At 53.5% G+C, this 23205-nt stretch overlaps 1 protein-coding gene and 1 non-coding gene across 2 annotated transcripts; both read right to left on the bottom strand.

The window, feature by feature from the left end:
• Positions 1-434: 434 nt before the first annotated feature.
• Positions 435-22211, bottom strand: LOC128269817 (uncharacterized). The gene is made up of 5 exons (XM_053007221.1): positions 22195-22211; positions 4865-6803; positions 1681-4801; positions 1457-1605; positions 435-845 (listed from the first exon to the last, which is right to left on the bottom strand). The coding sequence occupies exons 1-5, from the start codon at positions 22209-22211 to the stop codon at positions 435-437; spliced, it is 5637 nt and encodes a 1878-aa protein (XP_052863181.1).
• Trnaa-agc (transfer RNA alanine (anticodon AGC)) lies at positions 1018-1090 on the bottom strand. The gene has a single exon. It is a non-coding gene; the product is annotated as a tRNA-Ala (tRNA).
• Positions 22212-23205: the final 994 nt, after the last annotated feature.

Raw genomic sequence — 23205 nt, 5'->3', positions numbered from 1 at the left:
CACCGGATCCGGCTGGCCGGCAATAATGGAACCCCGCCCGGCGTGTTTCGGTTTCGTAGAACTACAGTAACAGTTATAACGTACGTTTGGTATTGGAATGGAGCCCGCAAGCAGTTGGTGGCCTCAGGAGCCGATGCGATAAATAAACGGTTACGGTGTTACGAATACGGATGCGCGCTCGAGCATCGAGTCAAGTAAAGTAGGTTCAAAAAATGGAACACGAGTATAAAATACGAATCTTGGGCCTGTAAAACTACGCCCTCCGGTTGTGTCGACAATTTCAGTGGCGTAATACTTGGGGTGTTGGGTGCCACCGTTAAGGATTCTTCCTGTGTTTTCCGAGTGTTTGCCCCGGAACGTCCCCTTTGGGTGATGTTATGTACAAAGATTCATCGAGTGGAACTTCTTCGTTTGAGTCCGCGATCGCGATCGATCTATGAAGTGTGCTGTTCGCGGTTGCCGCTTGAAGTCAGGGCGCAGGACGGAAGCGGTGGAGGCGCACAGTCCGTCGGGGACAACACCGTGGCGAATTCCGCCTTAAGGCTTTCCGAGTTGAGTTGCGTACATTTTTCCAGAAACATTGCCTCATCGTGCGCACGCTCGACGCTGGTCAGTGGTGTGGCTGGTAAGCGGTGATCGCGAGGTTCTAGATCGCCACCGTGGGCTTCCTCTTCCTCCTCCTCTTCCTTCTCTTCGGCGTGATAGATTTCGGTCGAGTAGATGTCGTAGCCAAAGGTGTCGAGATACTGCTCCTCGTCCAGCGGCTCCACCAGCTCCATGTTGGCACCCATCTGATTCAGCCCCTGACAGAAGTCGTCGTCAATGTAGAGATCCTCGGTTGATTTCTAGAAAAAATCGCAAAAAAAATTAATTAGACAACCAATCAAACATCGATCACTTTGCTCTCTTCGGGTTCGGTTCGATTATTTTTAGTATGGGGCCGATTAACAACCAATCATTATTCTTAATCCTTGCTACTCTTATCGGAGTGTTTGTTGATTTTCAAAAATATGTTTTTGGAGATGCCGGGTATCGATCCCGGTACCTCTCACATGCTAAGCGAGCGCTCTACCATCTGAGCTACACCCCCTGGTTGATAGTTGTCGGTGGTGCATGACTTTAAAAACCAATTTATTGACCTACTTTCGGACCCACCAGTCACCCCACGGTTATTAGGTGGGGCGCTTCGAAACTGTAGCACGTTGGGCGCGGCAATGTGGCGATCGTCAGCATAACCAGTGGCGCGAATGAACCATTGCGCTGCGTACTCCTTTCACCAACGATCGTGTTTCGCTTGATCGTTCATTTACGTTCACTCGCGGCGCCTTCGCTGATCGCGTTGTCAGTTAACGCACTTTAAGCAGTGGTTTTGGTATTAATTTACGTTTCTTGGAGCAAAAATAATCCAAAAATAGTCCTAAGATACCCTCAGTCGTTCAACAGTTCGGTCAAGTACCTGAAATGGAGTCATCGCGTGGATGCGGCTGGCCAAAGCGGTGGCCGATGTCGGCGTCATCGGCGGCTCGAACATGGACGCAAAGCTTTCCCGCGGGAAGCTCATCTCACCAAAAGCGGCCGCCATCCCGATACGGCTTCCGGTGGGAACTGCAAGAGCGAGAACAGAATGGATCATTATCGATCAATCGAACGCGCATCGACTTCCAACGGGCCGGGGCGTACCATTGAATCCTTCTACCGGCATCATCGAATTGCCGCACTGGCAGCAGACGAAGCGTTCCGTTGCACGACCGGCTGGCGGTTGTTGGCCGATCACTCCTCCGACCGGCGTCACGGAGCGGCTAGAGTCGGCTGTCGTATTCGTCGGGCCGGCCGGGCCATGTGATTTCGAGACACCGGTTTCACCCGCTTCCGGCGGCATCAGGCGAAGCTTCGAAAACGCACGCAGCAGCTCGTTGCCACAGGAGTGGCGCAAGTTCGCGGCGCAGCTTTTCAGCGAACCGGTCGGTGTGATGGCCCCGGACGACGGCAGATCCAGGTCGTCCAGATTGGCCGAGTTCGGACGCGACGATCCCGGGCTGATGTCCGATGCTCGGCGCGAAATCTTTCTCATATTCACCGTGACCCGGGTCGTGAGCTTCTTCTTGCGGGCGCTTCCGGGTGTAACACCCGTCGCAGCAGCACCGACCGGAAACGGTTCAGCGGTGGACGGCGCCGGCACACTGTGCTCCGTGCTCGATATGATACTTTCCCGGTAGAGCGTTTGCTGGTGGTGGTGTATGGTGGCCACACTGTTGGTCGTGGCCGTGTTGAGTGCCTTCCGACGCATGTACAGCTGAGAGTTGGGCGCGAAAGTGATCGGAATGCTGGTGGGCCCTACTCTGCCACCCGTTGGTCTGTCTCTCGGTTCTACCGGTGGCTGTGGCGGTTCTGCTGCGATCGGCTCTGGTGGACCCTCGGCTTCCCGGTCTGTTTGGTTATCCACACATTCTGCCACACCCAAGGAGCCACCGTTTTCCGGCTGATCCTCTTGCGATCGTAGCGAAGGCGGTGACGACACTGGAATCGGTGGTGGTGGTGGCGATCCGTCCTGCATCTCGTCCTGCGCCGCCAGTTCCGCTTCGAGTGTCTTTTCCAGCTCCAGCACCTTCGTCGGTACGAGCAAATTTTCTTCCACAACTAGTGACTCATCCAGCGCAGAGGTTCCCGCGGATGTGCGGGAACCGCCCCGTTCCGTCCGGCCCACGGAGTCCACCTTCCGCACGGGGCTGTAATCGAAGCCGTGCTTTTCGAACGTGGTCTCAATCTTTTTGATCGCATCCCGCACCGAGGTCAGGTGCGCCGTTACGATGCTCAAGGAGTCATCCGGCGTGAGTTCCTCCGTTTTCGGCTCCTCCGTCCGTTGCTCTTCCGATTGGTCCTCACCGGGTCCCTTTTCTGGCTGGCCGTTGGCAGCCGGCACCGGTAGCTGGCTTCGTTCGCAAATGATTTTCTCCTTCCGCCAGAGGGTGCTCTCAAACAGACCACCGTTCGGGGACTCCCGCTGCTCGGGAGACTTGATAATGTTTACACTGATGTTGATCCGCTTTGGTTTGATGTCCTGCAGCGAGGTCGAGCAGTTTAGGTTGGTGGACGTTAGGAAGGAGCTACTACTGCGGCCCGCCAGTCCCGCATTGAAGAACGACTTGCTGCGACACTCCTCCTCGGGCGTGACCGGCAGCGACTCGTCTACGGTCATCTTCAGCTTCTGATCCGACAGCCAGGCGTGCTTGCGGATGCGGTTCTTCCGGGCGATCGGTGTGTCCGGGAGCGTGAAGTCACCGATCGTGAAGCGGAACGAGTTGTTCAGCAACCGGGGCGTCACGCTACGACGCCGCGCTCCCGGCGAACTGTCACACGACTTCGAAGGAGCACCGTGCGCGAGTGGCGTCCGGCCGACATCGTCCGAGTCGCTTGCCGGCGGTGTGTCCTTGAGTACGCTCGGCTGCTTGCGTACGCTGTGGTCGAGCTCCCGGATCTCCAACGAACGACAATCGTCAGCCGGCGCACCGGTGGCCTCTGTGAAGCTCTTGTTCAGCGGATCGGGTTCCTCGAACAGTTCCTTCGCAGACTTTTTGTTGGTCCGCGGTGGTTTCTTGTGCTTCTTCACCGTGCTGGTTCGATCGTAGACCGCCTGTTTGGCCGATTTGGGCGACAGGAACTTGTGGTTGAAATCGAAAATCGATTGATAAATACCCGAGTTCGAAAGGTTGAACCCGGCGGGCGATTTCTTGTCCGCGACCGATCGCGGATCGACCTCCGTTCCGGTCGATTCCCGCAGTCGATTGATCTTTCGGGCAGGCTTCTTTGGCAGCGTCTCCACCGACTGCGGGGACTGTTTTGCGGGGGCCGGCTCGCCGCCGTCATCGACCGGAAAGTACGTCTTGGCCGTCTTCACCACATGGGCGGACAGTTGGCGGACATCGTTCAGCTCGTTCTTGAGCCGCACCTCTGACGAGTGGTCCCGCTCCTCGTAATCCTCCGCCAACCAATCGTACGTGCCGTTCTTCTCCATGCCCAGCTCGAGCAGCACACAGTCCAGCAGATCGACCATGTCGCCGACGCTCATCTTGCGCGCTCCCATATCGCCCAGGCCACCCTCGAAGATCTGCCGGAAGCGTTCGCATCGCTCCCGCTCGAACATGGGCAGCGGCAGATCGGACGACGTGTGCAGCTTCTCGAGCTCCGCCCGACTGTATACCACAAACGGCACGTATCCGTTCAGGATCTCCCACAGGAGGAGCGCGATCGCGTACACGTCCGTGCTGCGGTTCGGATAGACGAAGCTCGACTTCGGCACCAGCAACTCCGGTGCCACGTAATAGAAGAGTGAAAACTTCTCCCGATACTCCTTGCAGTACGGCAGGAAGCGACTGGCGGCTCGGGCAGCATCGCCCGTATCGCCCAGCCCCGGCAACCCTCCGTTGCGGCCGCGTCTCGTGCGTGTTTCGCAGATCTCGCGCGACAGCTTCCGGTACTTGTCGCGCAGAAACTGTTCGTCGATCTTGACGTAGCGTGAGTAGGTGGTAAACTTTTTCAGCTCCTCATTCTGCGACGACGTCATCGAGTTGCGGGACGACGAAGTGCTGCCGTACCGGTGCTCGATCTCTCGGCGCACCTCCTCCGTGGCCGACTCAGTCGTCAGCTCGAACGAGGTCAGCTTCACGGCGTACGGGTAGCGACGCATCAGCACGGCCCCGCTGGAGATGTTCGAGTGGACGTAGCCGCACTCCTGCAGGTAGCACACGGCCGACGCAATCTGCTGCACGACCGTGATGGCATGGATCAGCGACAGCCGCTTGTTCTACAATGGAAAGATAGAAAGGGGATGAAGCGAAAGAACTTATTTCCATCGATCCAATCTTACCATTCGGTGGATGTAATCGAAGAGCGTAAAATCGAACGGCTCCAGCAGCAGGGTCGCCTGGTTGAGGGCCGCATCGTACGAAACCGCCATCAGGGTGGCCACGGTCGGGTGGCGGACCTGCGACAGCACCTCAAAATCGCGCTTGCACGCTTCCTCCGCGAAGTACAGGCTTCGCTCGACGTTCAGCGAGTATTTGCGCAGCGTGACGGCCACGCCACGGAACAGGCCGCAGGAAAACTCGAGCGGACCGGCCGTCGCTGCCCGCAGGCTGCCCACCCGGTAGCGCACCTCGTTCGGGAAGCACGTCACCAGATTGCTGCCAGCCCGGCGCCGGAAGCACTCGAGCAGGTTCCGGTCACTGTAGCGCGTCTGCAGCAGCTCGTCCGACTGCTGGATGCTTTTGCTCCACTTTTGCAGCGAATCCAGCTCGAACAATATGTCCGCCTCCGGTTCCTCCCGTAGCGAGCACAGCTGGGGGGCCAGGACCGGCGATCGAACCGGGGCGTCCTGCTCATCGGCCTCCTTCAGCGTGCTGGCGCCCGCCGATCGGTCCAGATCGGTAATGATGCGCCCGGACCGACCCTTCAGCACACTGATCGGCTCCAGGATGATGCTCGTCGAATCGTCCGGCAGCTCGGCGCTGCTCTGCAGGAAGTGGAAGTTGTCGTTGATCAACTGCTCACACTGCCGGATCTCGGCCAGCGTCTCCTGGCCCGGCCTGGCCCGGCTGATCTCCTGCGGTGCCGTTTCACCCGTCGTGTCGGCATTATCGCTGAAAGGGAGCGCATAGTCCACCAGATCGCCGTGCTTGTTCACGACCGTCTGATAGGACAGCGACTTCCGGTGGTGCTTCGGTGGCGTCGGCACGGATGGGTCCTTCATCGAGCCACGGTAGGCACGGGACGAGATCACGTTCTCGTCGTAGAGCGACGACGAGTTTAGCTCGTAGTTCCGGTACGAACCGGTCAGCGGCGAATCGGAACCACTGTAGGGCCGAGCCGCTGCTGGGTGTTTGGCCTGCGGGCAGCTCGACGGGGCCGGTCGGTCCGCACCCGCCCCGGTACTTTGCTTCATGCTTTGCGCGCGCCCCACACTCGGTGGCTGCGGAGCGGGCTTGTCCTTAAACAGGCGACCACCGGCACGTGGCTTCAGATTGCTCTGCTTCTTCGGGGTCACGTTGTCGTACGGGCTGGAGTTGTCCTTGTAGAAGCGGCGCGGCGGACTCGGTTGTCCGAACGAATCCGCTCCGATGGCGGTGCCGTTCAGGTGCGCCTCAAACTCGGCCACCTCGTTCTCGTGGATCGTGTTGTTTGGCTTCGGGAAGCAGGTGGAAGCCCCTTTCGGGCGCTTCCCCTTCAGCTTGCTTCGATCGGCCGCCGCACCGGAGATGGGCAGCGAAAAGCGGACATCGACCGACGAGTGATTCTTTTCCACCGGCGTGTTGTTCCAGTGGTCCTGCCCGTCCACCGGGATGCGCGTAATGTTGCGGTAAAACTCGACCGATCGCTGCGGTTTCTTTGGTGCAATCGCGTCGAACGGAGGCGTTGCTGATGGTGCGGCCACTGCGGTCGAAGCACGGTGATGGCGAGCGTAGCGGGGCGATTTGGGCACCTCCAGACGGGTGCAGTTGCTGACGGTACGGCTCAGCGGCATTCGCTCGTCAGCCGCCAGCTCAATGTCGGAGCTGAAGTCACACTCGCAGTCACTATCGTCGCCGGATCCTTCCTCCTTGATCGGGCGGTACGCTAGCGACGGCCGGGGCACCGGCGGGCATTCGCTACCACCATTGGCCACGTTGAGCAGCGCCGCCGCATCGATGTCACTGTTGCGCTGCTGGGCCCTCCACTCGTTGAACTTGGCCAACGCTTCCAGGTAAGCCACATCCTGGTTCTGGCCCACCGTCGGCGGGGCACTTTCACGGCGTCGGTGGCGTTTGTCTCTGCAAAAAGGGAAACGGAAACCGGACGTTACAAGGTGGGGTTGGATGGATCACTACTACAAACGAAAGGCATTTATCCTCCGTTTGTTTAGAAATGCATTTAAATTGATTCCAACGCCAAAAATGGGTGAAAACTATCGAAGATCAGCACATGGGCTGAAAAGTATCGGGCCTTACACATAGCAGACGCTAGTCTCGTTGCATTCGCCGCATTTTTAATTAGTGCTAGTTAGTGTTTTAATTTTACACTGCTTCTTGATGGGGAAAAATATCGTTCAAGGGAAGCAATGACTAGAAAAGTCTTATAAGAACTCCGCTCCATCAGAAGCAATAATAAAATGTTGGTTTGCTGACTTCAAACGTGATCGTAGAGACACCGATGATACTGAAAACACGAAAAAACTTCACAAAACCGATTTTAACGATTGAAAACGGAAGTTGCGTCTGTTAGCTGACTTTGTAAGGATATCAAAGGAATGTGTTGGCTTTGAATTGCATGAGCATTTTACAAGGAGAAAGCTCTGTTCAAAGCTTTGTTCCGCGAGTTTGCTCATTGTTGAACCAAAAATAAGAACGTTCTGATGACTAAGCACAGTGTTTGGGAAGGAAATATCGTCATCATTTAATATTATATAGCGTTATTGGAGCGTTTGAAGGTCAAAATTGCGCCGAAACGACCGTATACGACAAAGAAGCAAATGTTGTTCCATCAAAACATCGCACCTTGTCACACCAGCATGAATTGAACTTCGAAGAAAGTTCTAAAAGAGGTACTTAAATGTTAGAGCGGCGCTGTAATGATTGATGGAGATGACGTTGATGAATAAAACCAACTTTGAATAGAAAAATACGCATTTTGTTTCATAACCCAGGGACTTTTCAGCCCATGCGTTAAGACTTTTCTTTGGTTCAATGCAACTACCGTTTGCCTTGGTCCTCAGGCGATCGAAATGCAAGCTGCGCGTAGGGTACGACTACACCTCGCCAGGCTCCGATAGGTTGGTCATGTCATAAGAATGACCCACGACTAATCAGCCCATATAAACAGCTACAGTGCTTGTGATGGCATCTGGCTTTTGATTATCATTGAGTCCCGACCATTGAGACGTTTAGTGATCCAGTTTTTGGGTGACTCACAGCTCATGGACACGGAGCAGTTTGACGTGATTTCCAGTTATGATATGATGATTACAAACGGTTGAACTTCACTGTGAGCCTTTGCGCCCCACCAACAAGCGGATAAAATACACTGTCGCTGTAACAAAATGGTGACGTACCTGCCGTTTGATTGGTTTGGTAGGATTCGAATGTTGGAAACGTTGTAACAATGGTGCCCTGTCCGTGGATAAAAAGCCCACCGACCGGTACCGGGACGACGGAGCTCGAAAAATTGTAAAACCACTCCAACCCGCTCGGGAAATGCACTGACACCGTTTACCGAACCATGGCCAACGAACGGACGGGACGGCCATTCCCGGGCTGGGCACGTACTTAGCTCGTATCCGTTAACTCGGTTCACCCGGGTCGACTCCCCCGTGTGTCCGTTCCTCGAGTTCGCGTACTTTTGCGCGATAATTTTCCTCTTTTCACTGTTTATTAAATTATATGGCCGATGTGAGAAAAAAGCAACGGCGTGCACCAGCACCAGCGAACCAGCGGCCAACGGGTGTTTTGCTGGGCCGAGATGCAGTTTTTGCCAGCGAATGGACACTCGCTTTTAGCGACACCGTCCCTGGGGGGTCGTAGTCCGCGCGCTGGTCGCCGAGGTCAAGCGCTGATGCAGTTTTTCCACCCAAAACTGCAGTCGGCCCGGGGGGGTGGCGTGTAGCGAACTGCATTACACACTTTCCACCGCGGCCGAGTAAAAGCGCACCCGGGACGGCTCGGGTGGCCTCCCCGGTCTGTGTGGAAGACAAGATTTCACGCACTTCCAGGAATCCAGCAGAACCGATCCGGGCGAAACTCTCTCCGCGTGGAGCGCGGAGTCACTCGGCGCCACCCGCTAATTTTTCTTGATCGCGGGAAACATTTTTTTTCCTCGTGAAAGGTGTGTTAGTGTTGCGCTCTGTAACGATCGATCGGGCATTGGCATCGGATCGGTGATCGGTTCCGGGCGGGGAAATTATAATTGTTTCGTTGTTGCACTCGCGCCTGCCGAAAGGTTGCGTTCGAATTAATTAAAACCCGAATTCGTTCCCGGGGGATTGCTGGTTAGAGTCCGATTCGGTTCAGGGATCCGCGCATTAGGTAATGGAGCTTGGCGCACGGCACGGCGCCAATGTCTGGTTGTCCAGACGCCGAATCTTTTGGTTGATTTTGGGTGAATCAGCACCAAACTCCGTCGATCGGTGCGTTTAACGCATCAAACGATCGCGCACGGATTGCAATGCCGCGAAACGTTGATTAGCGCGCGTTTATTGCTCAATCACCTCAAACACACAAATGGCCAAATGGCCCCCGCTTTTCTGGCCAATTTTCTTCTCTGGCCACAGTCCACGATTACGTGCCGCGCCGTGCCGTGCCGCGCCGCGCCGCGTTCCGTGCTCTGCATCTTCGCCCGGGGAAACTCGGGCGAGCGGGCGAAGCGAATGTTTATGTCCATTTCTCGTTCCGGGCACGCGCCTTTATTCCATTGGTTCGGTGTTGCTGCTTTCGCTTGCGTAACACAAGTGGCCACTGGCCAGCTGGCGGCACCCCGGTTCCGGAGTGTTCTTCCCGTTACCACAGAAGCACACACACACACACCGATCCCGTTGTTTCACGCCAAATTTATGCTACCTTCCGGCCAGGCACCAAACAAGTGCTGTGAGTGCAGCGTGAAAATCGTGATTAATTGTCACGCCCCCATTGGCAGCGCCCTGTGCAGATTTTTGCCGATCTCACCAAGCTCCACTTTTCCCGTTCGGACTGGCGGACGGCTCAAGAAAAGCGTACCCGTATGTGGGACGAGGAGTTTTCCCCGGCGATTGTTTTATCATACATTTTGTCGCTCCCGCACTGACGGAACCGGAACCGAGTGCCCGCGATCCTCCGTACCGTAGGACGGTGCATCACCGGTGCTGGTGGTAAAAGTGTGGCTTTCTAGTGGCGCCACCGGACCGTAACGTTCCACCGTCCGTCGGTGGCACATCGTAAATTCACTTTGGCAGCTGCGTTTGCTGATAGCGACGGCTAATAAGGGCGAATCGCGGGGGCCGGCCGGCTGGCGAAACAATTAGGATGTGCACGGAAACGCGGGGCTAGTTGCGGGACGGTATGGAGAGAAAAGCCGGCCCAGTCCGAGGGGTGTCCGCTACGGTGCCACGCGCTCGGCGGCGGCGGCGAGAGTGGAAATGTCAGGGCAAAGCAAAAGTGATTCGATTAAAATCAGTGAAACTACCGACCCACGTACGTAACGTGCGGGGAGTGAAAATGGCTGTAAACGGCACTTTTCGGCGTTTTTCTCGCATCTCATTAGCGGCTCTACTATTTGCTCAACGCGTGGTATTAAAGCCAAGGTTCCCGGCGGACCAACGGATGATGCTTTTGACAGAACGTTTCCTCCAGAAATTGGACGGTCCGTTTCGGTGTCAAGATCGGGCTGAAGATCGCCGACGTCGACACCCACCAGAGAGACGAACTGAAATTGCGGTCAACGTGGCTGGCGGCGGAGCGATTAAAATCTTCACAACACGCGCAACGGTGTCAGATAGTGTCACGATGATTGGCACCTCGAAACAGGCCTTCATAAATATCTTCCCCCCCGGTGGGAAGGGCTGGAAGTGTGAACCCGGGACGATAAACGCTCCGAAATTTTTACACCAACCGTCCGGCGGTGTCCGGCGTGATTTAATTTTGCCTTCTGCGCGACGATGGACACCACCACAAATTGGTAGCTTCCTCTTGCGGTCGGTAATTGCGGTCGGGAGGAATTCTCTTGGCCGCGCGGACAATGGAAACATTAACGATTCCGTGCCGCTTCTTCTCGAGCCACCGGAGAAAGTGTCCTGAGAGGCCCCTTATTTACCATAGATCCGAGCCGATACCGATCTGTCACCGAAAAAAATTAAACGACACGCCAGAAACGAGCCGAAAGTGCCCGCCTGGCTCAAGTGCCAATTTTCACTTTTTCCAAACCATTTTTCAAACCATCCCACCTAACGGCATTTGACCGCCACCATTCGATGGTGAGCGAAGTGCGCGGGGACCGGGGCCATAAACAAGTGAAAGCGCGCCTTTTTCGACAAAACGGATTTTTCCGGCGCCCGGACCGGACACGGGTAACCCACATCACCATCATCATCATCGCGATCACGAGCACGAGCGATGATCGTGGGGTGGTCATAAAATGTGCATTTGTCATGCACTTATGAATGCGCCCGGTGCGCGGCGCGGTGCGGTGACTCTGATTAATTTCCAATTCAATTCACTTCACCCAAGGGGCGGCTGCCCCAAGAACGGACCCCGAGCTTCGGGGCGCCCACCGTCCACCGGCACCGAATCGAAATCGAAATGGAAAAATCGTAAATTTATCATCTCGTCTCGCCCGAATCGAGGCAAACGAAATGAAAAATGGAGCGGGCCCAACAAATGAGAAAAAAAGGGGAAGTTTTATGACGGACGGAGCCACCAGCGAGAGACGCATTTCTCCCGCGGCTCGGATGATCGTTGATGATGGTTAGTTTTTCACGGCCCGACCGGCTGGAATGGGATCAAGCAGCAGACAGGGCAGGGCAGCGCGGGTTGGGTGTTGGTGGGGCACTAAATCGTCCGCACGAAATGCGGCCACCGTTTTCGAATGGCAAAAATCAATACACGCAGCTGCACACGATGCTGGCACACGAAACGCAAGGAACGCAATTAGAAAAGCAGAAACTCTCTTCGAACGGTCCCCATATCACTTTCTGGACAGTTTTCCGGCGCACGAAGGCACGCATGCAGGTGGAGGTGGCCCCGAAGCGCTAATCCGTCGGACGTTGGACGGTACCCGGCTTTGGGCTGATTATTTTATGCTTCTTCCATGTGTTTTGGCATTTTGGCAAACACAACTGGGGAATTCGCTAATAATTCGTAAAATCTTTCGTTATTCTTTTAAATCTATGTCATCGCCATTAAAATAATCCCTACTTTATGCAACATATTTTTGTGGATTCTTGAGCAATAGGCCGCAAAAGGCTAATTTTCTTCCGCGATGAGGCACATTTTTCACTTAGCAAGTAAAAAATTGCCGCATCTGGGACACTGAAAACCCTCAACAGATTGCAGAGAAGCCGTTACATCCAGAAAAGATGACCGTATAGTGCTGGCGACGTCATAGGACTCTAGTTTTTTTTTTAAACGACGAAGAGAGGACCACTAACGCCAATTCCAAGCGATACCGCCAGATGATAACATATTTTTCTAGCCTGCAATTGAAGATATGGACTTAGAAGAGATGTGGTTTCAGCCAGGCGGGGCAACAAGCAACACAAACCGAGCGGTTTTCGATTTACTGAGCGAGAACATATGCGATTATTACTTTGTGCGATTTACTGAGCGAGGTTACTTTCGCATTTAGATGATGTCAATTGACCACCAAGATCATGCGATTTGACACCGTTGAAGAAAATTTTTTTAAGCACTTAATGTTTGATATGTTTTTTGAAAGTGCTTTTTTTAAAATAGACAATAAATAACCCTGCAATTTGCCTTGTTAACTTGTTTGGAATCGGATGGAAAGAATTTATAATGCATCACGAAAATCGGAAGACAACTGGATTTTTTTTTACTACATCAGTTCGCCGCTGCTGTCGGCGGTAAAACGGGAGATGAAAATGCTACGACGTTATCACGTTAATCAATTAGCACCTCATTACGGTAGAAAACAAGGCGCCAGACAACAGGGTGACGGCAGAAGCGTGATTGCGAATCGCAAGATCGGCGATCGGCACGATCAGCACCCTGGAAGCCACGCGTTCCGTGGCCACCTCACGCCAACCGGTGGCACGTGCCGCGTTCGTGAGCTGCAATTTCTCCATTTTATCAGTGACAAGCCCAATGGCCATGCTCGGCGGCGCACAATCGGTGAAGCTGTGAGGCCTTTTCAGATTCATAATTCATGATTGGGAGCCTCTTCTCCACTCACTGGCAGATTCCGGTCCTGGGCCCTCCGGATTCCTGCTTCGATCGCTGCGTTACGCGTGTCGTATGTAAAATGAGCGGCCATGCCATGTTTCGACTTGTTCAGCCGCTGCAGTCTGGCTGACGGCATTCCGTCCGTCGTCGGTCTGCTTCCGGGAAAAGTGCCTCGGCTCGCATCGGATGGCCATGGAAAGCGCTGAGAAAATGTGTCGGGCCAGACCAGCTGCAGATTGCACGCGCGGGCCGAGAACTTTGCGGGTCTCTGGCGGCCTTTCGCACACCTGGAGTATGCATGAATTGAACATCAACCCACGCTGCGTTCGAAGGGCGGCCCATCCGATTTCCCACCGAAAAGGATTGGAAATCTGCGGTTTGGCGGAAAAGTGGAACGGCGACATCGGAAACATCGCGCAGCGCGCCAGGGAAACAATGGCAAATTGCAGACGTTTACGGCCGCACCGGGAGGAGATCGGAAGAAGATTAGATTTTCCCCGTCCTTTGGCGCGACCTTTACCGAGGCGAGCGCAAGAATTTGGAGGCCAGCTTCAAGTGCCCTTATTCACACTTTCCCTCACCGATTTTCCGAAGCCCGGGACGACGAAGGGCCCATCGAGAGCCGCCATTCAAAAGCAGCCGTTACCCTGAAAGCGAGCGTTGCGCGATTTTTTGTTGCCCCTCGGAAGGGGCTCATGACCATAAAAATCGCCACCCCAACGGTAGCTGGGGGCGACCCCAAAACCTAGGCGAACCGCGATCGTTTAACAATCATTTTCCAAGACCATAAAACGGTAAGTCTAACCCGATCTGATTCCGTTTTCGCTTTCGCGCACACACACACACACCTCGCACCCTTTGACATCCAACGCCCTCCGCCACAGTTCGGGTGGCCCCCGACCTTTCCCGCGCCACCCATTGTTTGATGCGGTGCGTTTCGGACCCAACAATCGTCACTTTAGGACTAGACGCTCTCTCGCTCTCGCTCTCTGTCCCGCTGTCCGGGGTCCCCGACGTCGATGGTTAATGGATGAGGTGCGCTGCTTTTACCGGGGCACTTTTCCGCAACAAAATACTGTACATTCCGAGAGCCGTCTGGCTGTCTCTGGCCGACTCGTTTGGCATCTTGATTAATTAGCGCAGACGCTGAGCGCCGGAAGTGCAGGAAGCTGCCGAGGAGCGAAACAAACGAACAAAACTCGCGGCCTCGCGGAATCGCTTCCCAACGCGCGCCGTGTCGTGTGTGCCCGGAGTCAATTCAGGCCGCAACACACACACGCACCCACGGGAGGGAATCCGTTTTCACTAACGGTCCACCGGGGGCCACCCGAACCCGAAGTACCGGACCGCCGCTCCGCGGACCGGAAACGGTTAACGAAGGTGACATTAAAAAATTGTTTTTTTTCTTTAATGTTTTGTAGGACTTTGTTTTCTCGGTCGCCAATCTGTTCAACGACGTTTCCCGAAGCCCCAACTTTTCCCGCATTTGTTTTGCCCCGGACACACGGACCGACCGGTGGAATGTTCTCGCGTAACGCCGAATGACATCATCGTCGCCGCGGCGCACTGGCACCTGGCCGAAATCCGCCGTTCGCCGCGAGGGAGAAAGTTTTCCACCGTCGCCGGTGTTCGTCGTCAGCGCGCCCGGAGCAGTCTCCGGTGGGTTCTGTTGGCACCGAGCAGAGGTTTTAATTTTCTCATTATTTTCTTCGTGGTGGACTCGGTTAAATACGCTGCCAAAATGAGGCTTGAGGCTGTTATTAAAATGAGTTTTTCCATAGTTTGTAAGCAAATTCAAAAAGGTGCACGGGCTGTGTCTGCATTTGAATTCGGCTCGTTTCAATAACGTTAAGCTTCGGTGCGTCAAAATGCAAGGTACACGTGCTACTGTGGGCAGAAATATCGGCCAATCGCTTCTAACTCCAAAAATCTTTCTTCATTCTTCTAAATCTATGTCATCGCCATTGAAATATTCCCTACTCTATGCAACAAATCTACTGTCTATATTTGTTCCGATTTTCAAAACGGTTTGAAAAGTTCTTCTTCGGAATAACCTTCAGCACATTCTTCATTTCGGTTATAGTAACCAACTATTGACTGTAAAAGATATCCACGGAGCGGATCAGATCGAGTTTGTGTCGAAACGATCGCGAAAATGTGAAGCCAAAACTTCACGAGGAAATAGAACGAAGAATTGTCTCTCCAAAAATTCGATCTTTTTTAACGTACAGCATTGCGCAAACGCCAAACACTCAAATAGTTTGCTTTGTTGACAGTTTGGCCGGTTGGAAAAAAGGTCCAGCTTTCCCGAGTTCATAATGCATCGCACCATGGATGGATTTTGGAACCCATTTTTGAACTGTAATGAAATTGGAACCGTCAGTGAAACGGCATCATTAATACCTAAACCTATTTCCGGAACACGCCAGCTTCTTTCAGCTCTGAATAGAACTCAATTGCTTGTGTAAGGTCTAATGTCCAGGCCATTAGAAATTACGAAAGAGCGACCATTGGTCCAAAGCCCACCGGCGATCGGTCACGTTCTATCCCTCCGATCCAGCCAGACACGATACTTTCACTTCGCTCACAAGATGAATCTTCCGAAAGAAAAAAGGTTAAAGTGTCTATCGGCCAGCCGGCTGGGTTCGGTCTCTTAGAATAGGTCGACCGGGTCGACCCCCACTTGTAACCGCACCGAGCTGCTGCCGGAAGGAAGACAAATCAGAAGACGGATTGGCCTGCAACAAATTATACGGGGCCGCCGATGATTTATTACGGCGATGTCATGTGATCCATCGAAGAACCATCACACTCCATCTGCCCGACATTGACACACCGTGTTCCGATCGCGCTCGCGAGAAATCAAAGAAGCGAGCGTCAAGATCGTGGGGCCACCACCGCCGATTCAACCTTCAGACTCGCGAACGAGCGGCGAACACGAGTCCGGTGTGGCCTTTCCGGTGCAGCGCGCATCGGTGACGTATTTGGCCGCAATTTCCAACTTTCGCTGCCCGCGTGATGTGATGCCCGAGGACGCTCTGACCACCGACCAACCGAGCCGAAAGGTTAATCCGTGAAGCCAGTGAGTTTTCACACTTTTCCACACGATCTGACCCCACGATCAGCGAAGACGAAAGAATTGCGCATTCGCCTTTGCTCTTTGGTGGCGGTGCTGTGGTTCTGGCGCGGCGGCGCAGCCTTGCGGTGTCATCGTGAAATGTGAAATTAAATTACATTTCGCAAAGGCGCCGGCGAGAACTCGGCCGTCGGCCACGATGATGCTGTTGCTGCAACTCATGACACTCTCATGACGGACGGACCTCGGACGGATGATGGCTTCACCGCACTACTACGACTGCACGTTTGCCTGCCAGCGACGTAATTTGATCGCGAAATGGCTTCATTAGAAGCTGGAACTGGAACTTGCCCAATTGGATGACCGGCACTGCGTCTGAGGCACTGCGCCAACATTGTTCCAACCGAGACCAAACTTCACTGAATCCATTAGCGCCCGAACGGGGCCCTTATCTGGAGAGAATAAATAAGTGACGCTCTCGAGTATAATTTTAAGAACCATTCCGGTAGTCGTCCGGTGCGCAGAACGTGGCGGGACACAGAGTCCAGAGTACAATTTGTCGCTCCGGTGGCTACAAAGCCAGGGGTCCGTGTCGAATCCATAATGCTCGCGGTCGTGGACATGATTTCTTCAACCACCGCGGTTTTTTTATGATCCCCGCGCGCGCGCAAATTATTCTCGACTTACCGAGCGCGGGTTCTCGCGGGACCACGGCTCAACACGGCCGATGTCAACAAACGTAGCCCCCGGCAATACCCTCGCTGTGGCTCACGGTCAAAGCGGGCCCCTTGAGCCATGGTCCTTCTTGATCTCTACCTCTTGATCGGCCGTGCGGAAGAAAGCGCTCGTCAGCGAACCGCGAACGGCGACCGGCGGAAGCCTAGGCCCGTCGTAAACTGTAGCCCCGACTGTACGAAACGTCGGAAGCCTCGCGGATTGTGATCCGCCAACTGTGCGCAGGAAGTACGGTCCACAACATTTCGGTGTGTGTGTGAATGGAAAACCGAATGTTTGACCCTGGCTCGGGGCGGAGGAGGCAATGGCGCAGTACCGTGCGGGATGCGCAATCCCACAAACCTCATCCGGTGGGATTTGCATTTCCGGGGATTGGGAAATTTTCACGCTTTCGCACGCCATTTTCGGGTTGATTTACGGTGCGGTGACAGAAGGTGAGTCAGCGATGATGCAACTTCTCTGCAAGCTTCATTCGCGGTCCCTGGGAAGCCGCGATCGCCGCCCTGGTGGCAGATGGCACAAAGTGGCGCAGGTGAGTGGCCGTGTGACAGCACACCTGTTGCTGGCCGCGATGCCGGTGGGCAGCGATGCGTGAACGCAGAATTGGTCCAACTTCTGGTGTGGGCCCACAGAATGGAACCAGCGGGCCGGACCGAGCCGGGCTTCATATTCACATTACCACAATGAACGGTATTTAGGGCTGCAGGTCCGGCCAGCACCAGCACCTGGCCGGGCACACCGCTAAGGTTTGGTGGCCATTTGGGAGTGCGCCAAAAGGGGTAGCGAGGTTCGCCATCGGGTCATTAAAAAAAGGCTAGAACCCAGCACGGATGATACCTGCTGCTACGGTGGACTTCCCCTTCCCGAGCCAGTAGCGGGCAGCGAAGTGTAACGGGCAGGGAAATGACCTACCCAGATTTGATGTGGCGGCCATGCAGCCGGGCGTCTCCCTTCACTCCACACCGTGGCAACGCCTGATGTCAACAAATCGCGCACACGGAACAATAGCGAACTGAAGGTGATGGAACTGAAAACTGCAACAACAATCACCCCGGTGGAAGCCTCACCACCGCGTCGGTGCTGCCGGTCTTGGCCAATGGTTGGCAAATTTAGTTAGCCTCGCGTGTGCATGTGCTCTAGGTGTGGTTGTGTTGTTGCATGGCCTACAGCCTGAAGGCTGATGGACGGCTGATGGGTGCTGTTGTTGGGTGCCAGAATGTGATACCCTTCAACAACCAACTGCACGTAGGATGTAGGATTAATTGGTGAGATTAAAAGCCGTTTCTAGACGAGCCGTTTTTTACTAGTTTTGTAACGTGCTACAGCAAATGTGTTTACAAAACTGTTCATTAATATATTTGCTTCATAAATCGACCGTTAAACCTTGAATTAGAGATGGAGCTTCGCAAAACCTCGCCAATCTGCTCAATCAAGCGTGTTCCAGAATGCGAAGCACTTCAAGAACAAAATTGGAGCGTTCCGGCGGCCACAACATCCCCATTAAACCCATCCCTCTAACCCAACCGCCGACGGTACGCCTTCATTCTACTGCGATTGACCTTTACGTGGCCGGGGGCGCAGACCGGAAACCGATTGTCTGTTTTTGCGCCGGACGTTCTGTGGAATTCCGTTCCCACATGTGTGTGACCCCAGGTCCAGAAACGATTTGGTACAAAAAAAAAAACGGGGAAAATGTTCACCTGAATTCGAGCATCGCCGGTCTCTCACGCATAAACGCATGCAGCAGCATAATCACCCAGACACAATTGCAGGCACCTCCACGGTGTTCCGGCGCGCGGTTCGGAAAACCATTAAAAACATTCCAATCCCAAACCCCCGAGTGGGGTATTTTTGCGCACCTCTCGCACTTCGTATGCCCATTCCCAAAAAAGCGTAGGTTCCGCGTAGGTTGGGAAAATCTCACCGACCGAGGGCCACCGGCATCGCCGCCGGTTCCTTGGCACTAAACAACAGTAAACTCAAACAATACGTTGTCCTCCCGGCGTCGGAAAAAAAACAATGGTATCAAGAAGCAGACCAATCTAGATGAACTGCCTGTTCCGAAGGCGCTCCCCCGGGCGGCAGAACTAATCTTAAGAACACTAATCTTAAGCGTACTCGTAAATAACGGCGCTCGACCTAGCGCTCGAGAAAAAAAGGGAATGCATGGTACCGGGCTTCCGGCCACTCGCCGCGGGGAGCGAGTTTTGGCCAACCGCGGTCCCCCACCCCTCGAACGCCGTTCCAATGGTCGAACGCCTCGGTGTGGGTATTAATTGAAAAGCAACTGTACTTTCCCCGATGGTGGCAGCTGGTGGTGGTAGATTAAATATTAAATCAATAAGCTCGGTTCTGCCCAATTTAGCCGGTTCCCGGCCAAAGGTTCTCGATCGCGGTAGGGTGTTAGGTGGTGGTGGTGTTCCTTTGGCGGCGATCCCACAGGCCCCCACGAGGGGAGAAGCATCTCCAGTCTTCTTCTGCTTCAACTCAATCACCCCGCCCGGGACAGCATCGGCTGCCCAACACACTTTTGCTCTGCTGGGGATGATCCGGCATAAAATCCCTTCACATCCATTAATCATGCTCCCGTTGTGTTACACCGGACGCCGGAGTTACGTTCCGCTAATTGGGCAGAGGCAGCATTCTGTGGAGTCGCATCGGGAAGCCATTGAAAAATGCCAACACATACGGATCAAGAGTCCCACCGCGGCCCTATTGGGGAAATGCTTGCTCGCTCGGAGAGATGGAAAGCGATGGGTTTGGGTTTTGCAAAATCGTGCGCGCAATACGCCACCGGTAACCGTTAAGACCCGCGTACCCAAATCGTCACCGTCCAACAACCAACCGGGCCATCTGGGCAAGGTCCGAGCCCGAAGAGTCCGAGCGCCAAGTCCATCATCACGTTGCGGTGGCCAACGAATCGGAAAAGCGCGCCCGGAATACGGCGCGGAACAGGCTTCTGTTTTGCTTCACCGAAGCCCGGCGAAGATTCGCCGGCCAGTTCTTTTGCTCTGATTCCGATCCCAGCTAGGAAAGTGCGCGCCGCAACAGCGAAAGTCGTTGACCGGAATCGGTTGCCAATATTTATCCAGTTGGTCACACCTTCGTTCCTTCGGACGATCTGCTTACCGAGGTGTCCGTTGCGATTGGTTGTTAAAACGGTTTTGAAAACTATTTTCGAAAAAGAATTCCAAATTACAAGGCAACTGGTGAACACGCCATAAAGCTAGCCTACTGATTTTGTACGAAAACATACATTTTAATCCACATTTCTGACCCCCACGGCGCACAGCGCGAAGACACAATCTGAACCTTAACCTACAAATGTACAAAAAAAAAAACGCACATCCAAAATCAACCCATGAAATCACCAAACCGTGTCGGTTCCGACCTGGCGGCCCGGAGTAGGGCTCCGCGTTCGGAAGGTTAAAGGAAATTGTCGTACGAAATTATCTCTCCATTTCTTTGTGCGACCTGTTTTTTTGGTTCGAGGTGGTGGCGAGGTTCGAAAACGTTTCCACTTCACACACGAAAAGAAATCGAAACGGGGGAACGGCACAGAAGACGACACGCCTTGACATGTACAGGATGGATGCGCCCTTACGGGGCCCACTTTCTGCTTCTCGAGCATGTAATTTAAGAAATTAAAGTGTTGAAAAAATTCGCTGCATTTCGCCCCTCGCGCCCTTGGTGGCGGGGTCATTACTTACTTTTTTATCCAGCCAAGAAGACCCATATTGATGCTGGCAGCGGGAAGGATGAGTAGCTCCCGCGTGGATCGTGGCCGATTCCGCCTCGTGCTAATAACTGAACAATTTTATCTACCGATGCCGACGATGATGTGCGGAGGACCGTCCTCAAATATCGGTCACAAGCATAGATCGTTCGTTCAACACTTCAACCGGGACCGGGGGTTGCTTTGATTTGCGGCATCGACGGGCCCCAAAATCGATCCAAATCTCTTCACGACCGCCTTGGATCCCAAACTAGCACTGCGTGTTCATGCTGTTGAAGAAATTATATACACATTATGATTATGCTAGGCATGCTGGGATGAGATGCCACATGGGACTTCGGGCACGACCTCCGACCCGCTCGCGGTAAAATACTTAAAACAGAATCTGATCTCACAAACGCTCACACACGCGGCCACATTTGTCTCAAACCCTACGTTCGCTACGTGTGCGCGTTAATATTGGATAATTGCCTAGCTTTTTTGCCGTTTTATTGCGCTGCTGCTGTGTGGGGCCCGTTTTGTTTTTTCCATCCAATTTTTTTCACTTTTGTTTCTGGGTTATGGCTCCGCAGCAGCAGCAAGCTTCACGACCGGGCCGGGAAAATGAGCCGGAACAGTGCCGCCCGCTTTCGGTTTCGATTCGCCCTACAACAACAGCGCACCGTTTTGTCGGCCTCGGCTGGCTCGGATGTTGGTTAAAAGTGAATCCATAATTGGTCCAAAACGCACTTCCTGAGCACTTCCAGCCACAGTATCCGTCGCCTCCGTCATCACATCATCCACCAGCGGGCGCACACACACACACGCGCACACCGGAGGTTCGGTTCCATAACCATAAAGGAAACGATCGCGACCGCCGAAAAATCGCGTTCACTTTTGTTCGTCTGATGGCTTCCACCCACCTGGGAGGAAATTTGTGGAAAAACGGTGAAAAACTTCGCTAATGGAAGGCCGGAATCGGTCGGTATTCAAATCTTGCGTCTGGTTTCGTCGTAAATTTGCGACGGAAGGGAATTGGGTGCTTGGGTGCAAAAAACTGATTAGCCTAGAGCTGATTGAATTGAATAATGGCGGCAACCGATCGGTGAGATGATCATTCGAAATACAGTGTGGCAACGCGGTGGCGTGATGATGAGAACCATGAGGCTGATGGCGATGATGATGACGGGGAGACTGCGGTGATAATTATTTTCGAAATCGAATACAAGAAGAAAACGGCGAAACCGAACGGAACTGAGACGAAACAGAAATTACTAAAATGATCTTCTCGATCGATGGCGAATGGGCTCCATGAACAAAAAAAAAATGGGGAAAACTATCACAAACACACGTCCAGGAGGAGCCCTGACTTAGTACGTACAGGGATGCTGAGACAATAGCGCGCACCGCACCACCAAAGAGTCAAATGCCGGGCGATCGTTCAACTCGTCCTCGCCGTTCTCGTGTTCTCATGGCGACGGTAGAAAATCACTCGCGCATCACTTACACTTGCCACACGCAGGATACGATTTACGCACCATTCGCACTCACTTAAGGATGTGTGGGCACACGCGGCTCACAACGAGGGGGGCACTGGACAAGGAAAAAAGGGCTCGACGCGCACGCACCAAATATCTCGATCGCAGGCAGAGGCTCGACCTCGGTCCTCGGTAACCATGCGCTGCGAACAGCTGTCGAACGACGAATGGCGCTTTGTTGGGCTTCGTGGAAACGGCGCGCGTCGGCACGGGGCACAACTTTCCACCACACACCTGTGCAGCGTACGCATACTCCGGCAGCAGGTAGCGGCCGGTACCGAGCGAGACGGCGATACCGGGAGATCAGCGTTCTACGAACGCCGAGTTTGCGGTTGCGCGGTTTGTTGCTTTCCGCGCCGGAAAATCGCGGCGCTTCGCGCGATCCGGGTGAAGGTTCCTTCAAGTTCTGTGCTCTTCAGATTTTGCCGATTTCCATATCCGTTTCTGGCAGATGACGCTGGTGGCCACTTCAACGCGAACAATGAAGCGATGGCCATCTATCCACCTAGTTGTGCTTAATCACTTTTATTAACATAAGGTATAATTAAGTAAACAATATTGCATGATTATTTTTCGGTTTATGACGCCCACAGGTATCGATGATCACGAATTGGTGTCACCACTTTGCCATGCGTACGCCCTCAGTTCACTTTTGCTTTTCTCGTGGCGATCTTTAGCTTTGCAGCGTCGCTATTAAATTACAAACCTTCTCATGCAGACTGCTGGCATTTACGATCGTTAGGAATGTTGGACTTTTCCCATCCCGAAACGGCTTGCTCTTTAAAAACATATTTGACTTAAAAAATCAAGTTTGTAGAGTAATTAATCTCAATCAAAATTAATTAAACAGCAGGGCGTTGAGTGGAATCTTTTGACTTGCTTTTAAGGCGAAATAAACATGGTTTTATTCAATGAAACTAATGTTGCGACATCTGTTTATGGCACAAACACAATAAAAAGTATCTTAAGGAAATGCAGGTCGTTGCTTATCAGATTGGACCCCCTACTGCCACGGTTTGTAATTTATTCAATCTGATGGAATTGTATTATTCCGGCGCAGTGATTTAAATCTGGTGCAACAAGTAGAACACGTCTGGCGTTCACGGTCCCTCCAGACCTTCCGTGGAAACTGCGCTCGGCTGTGGTTTCCCCAAATCTTTCTATTCACTTCAAATCTTCAATCTTGCATTTCTCCCGTTTTAATGCTGTGGCTGTGGTGATATCGTTTGGCCGCCCGTACGAGGC

Source organism: Anopheles cruzii, chromosome 3 (genome assembly GCF_943734635.1).
Source record: "Anopheles cruzii chromosome 3, idAnoCruzAS_RS32_06, whole genome shotgun sequence".
Lineage (NCBI taxonomy): Eukaryota > Metazoa > Arthropoda > Insecta > Diptera > Culicidae > Anopheles > Anopheles cruzii.
The sequence above is the reverse complement of the archived record's forward strand: the minus strand, read 5'-3'. Positions and strand labels throughout refer to the sequence as shown.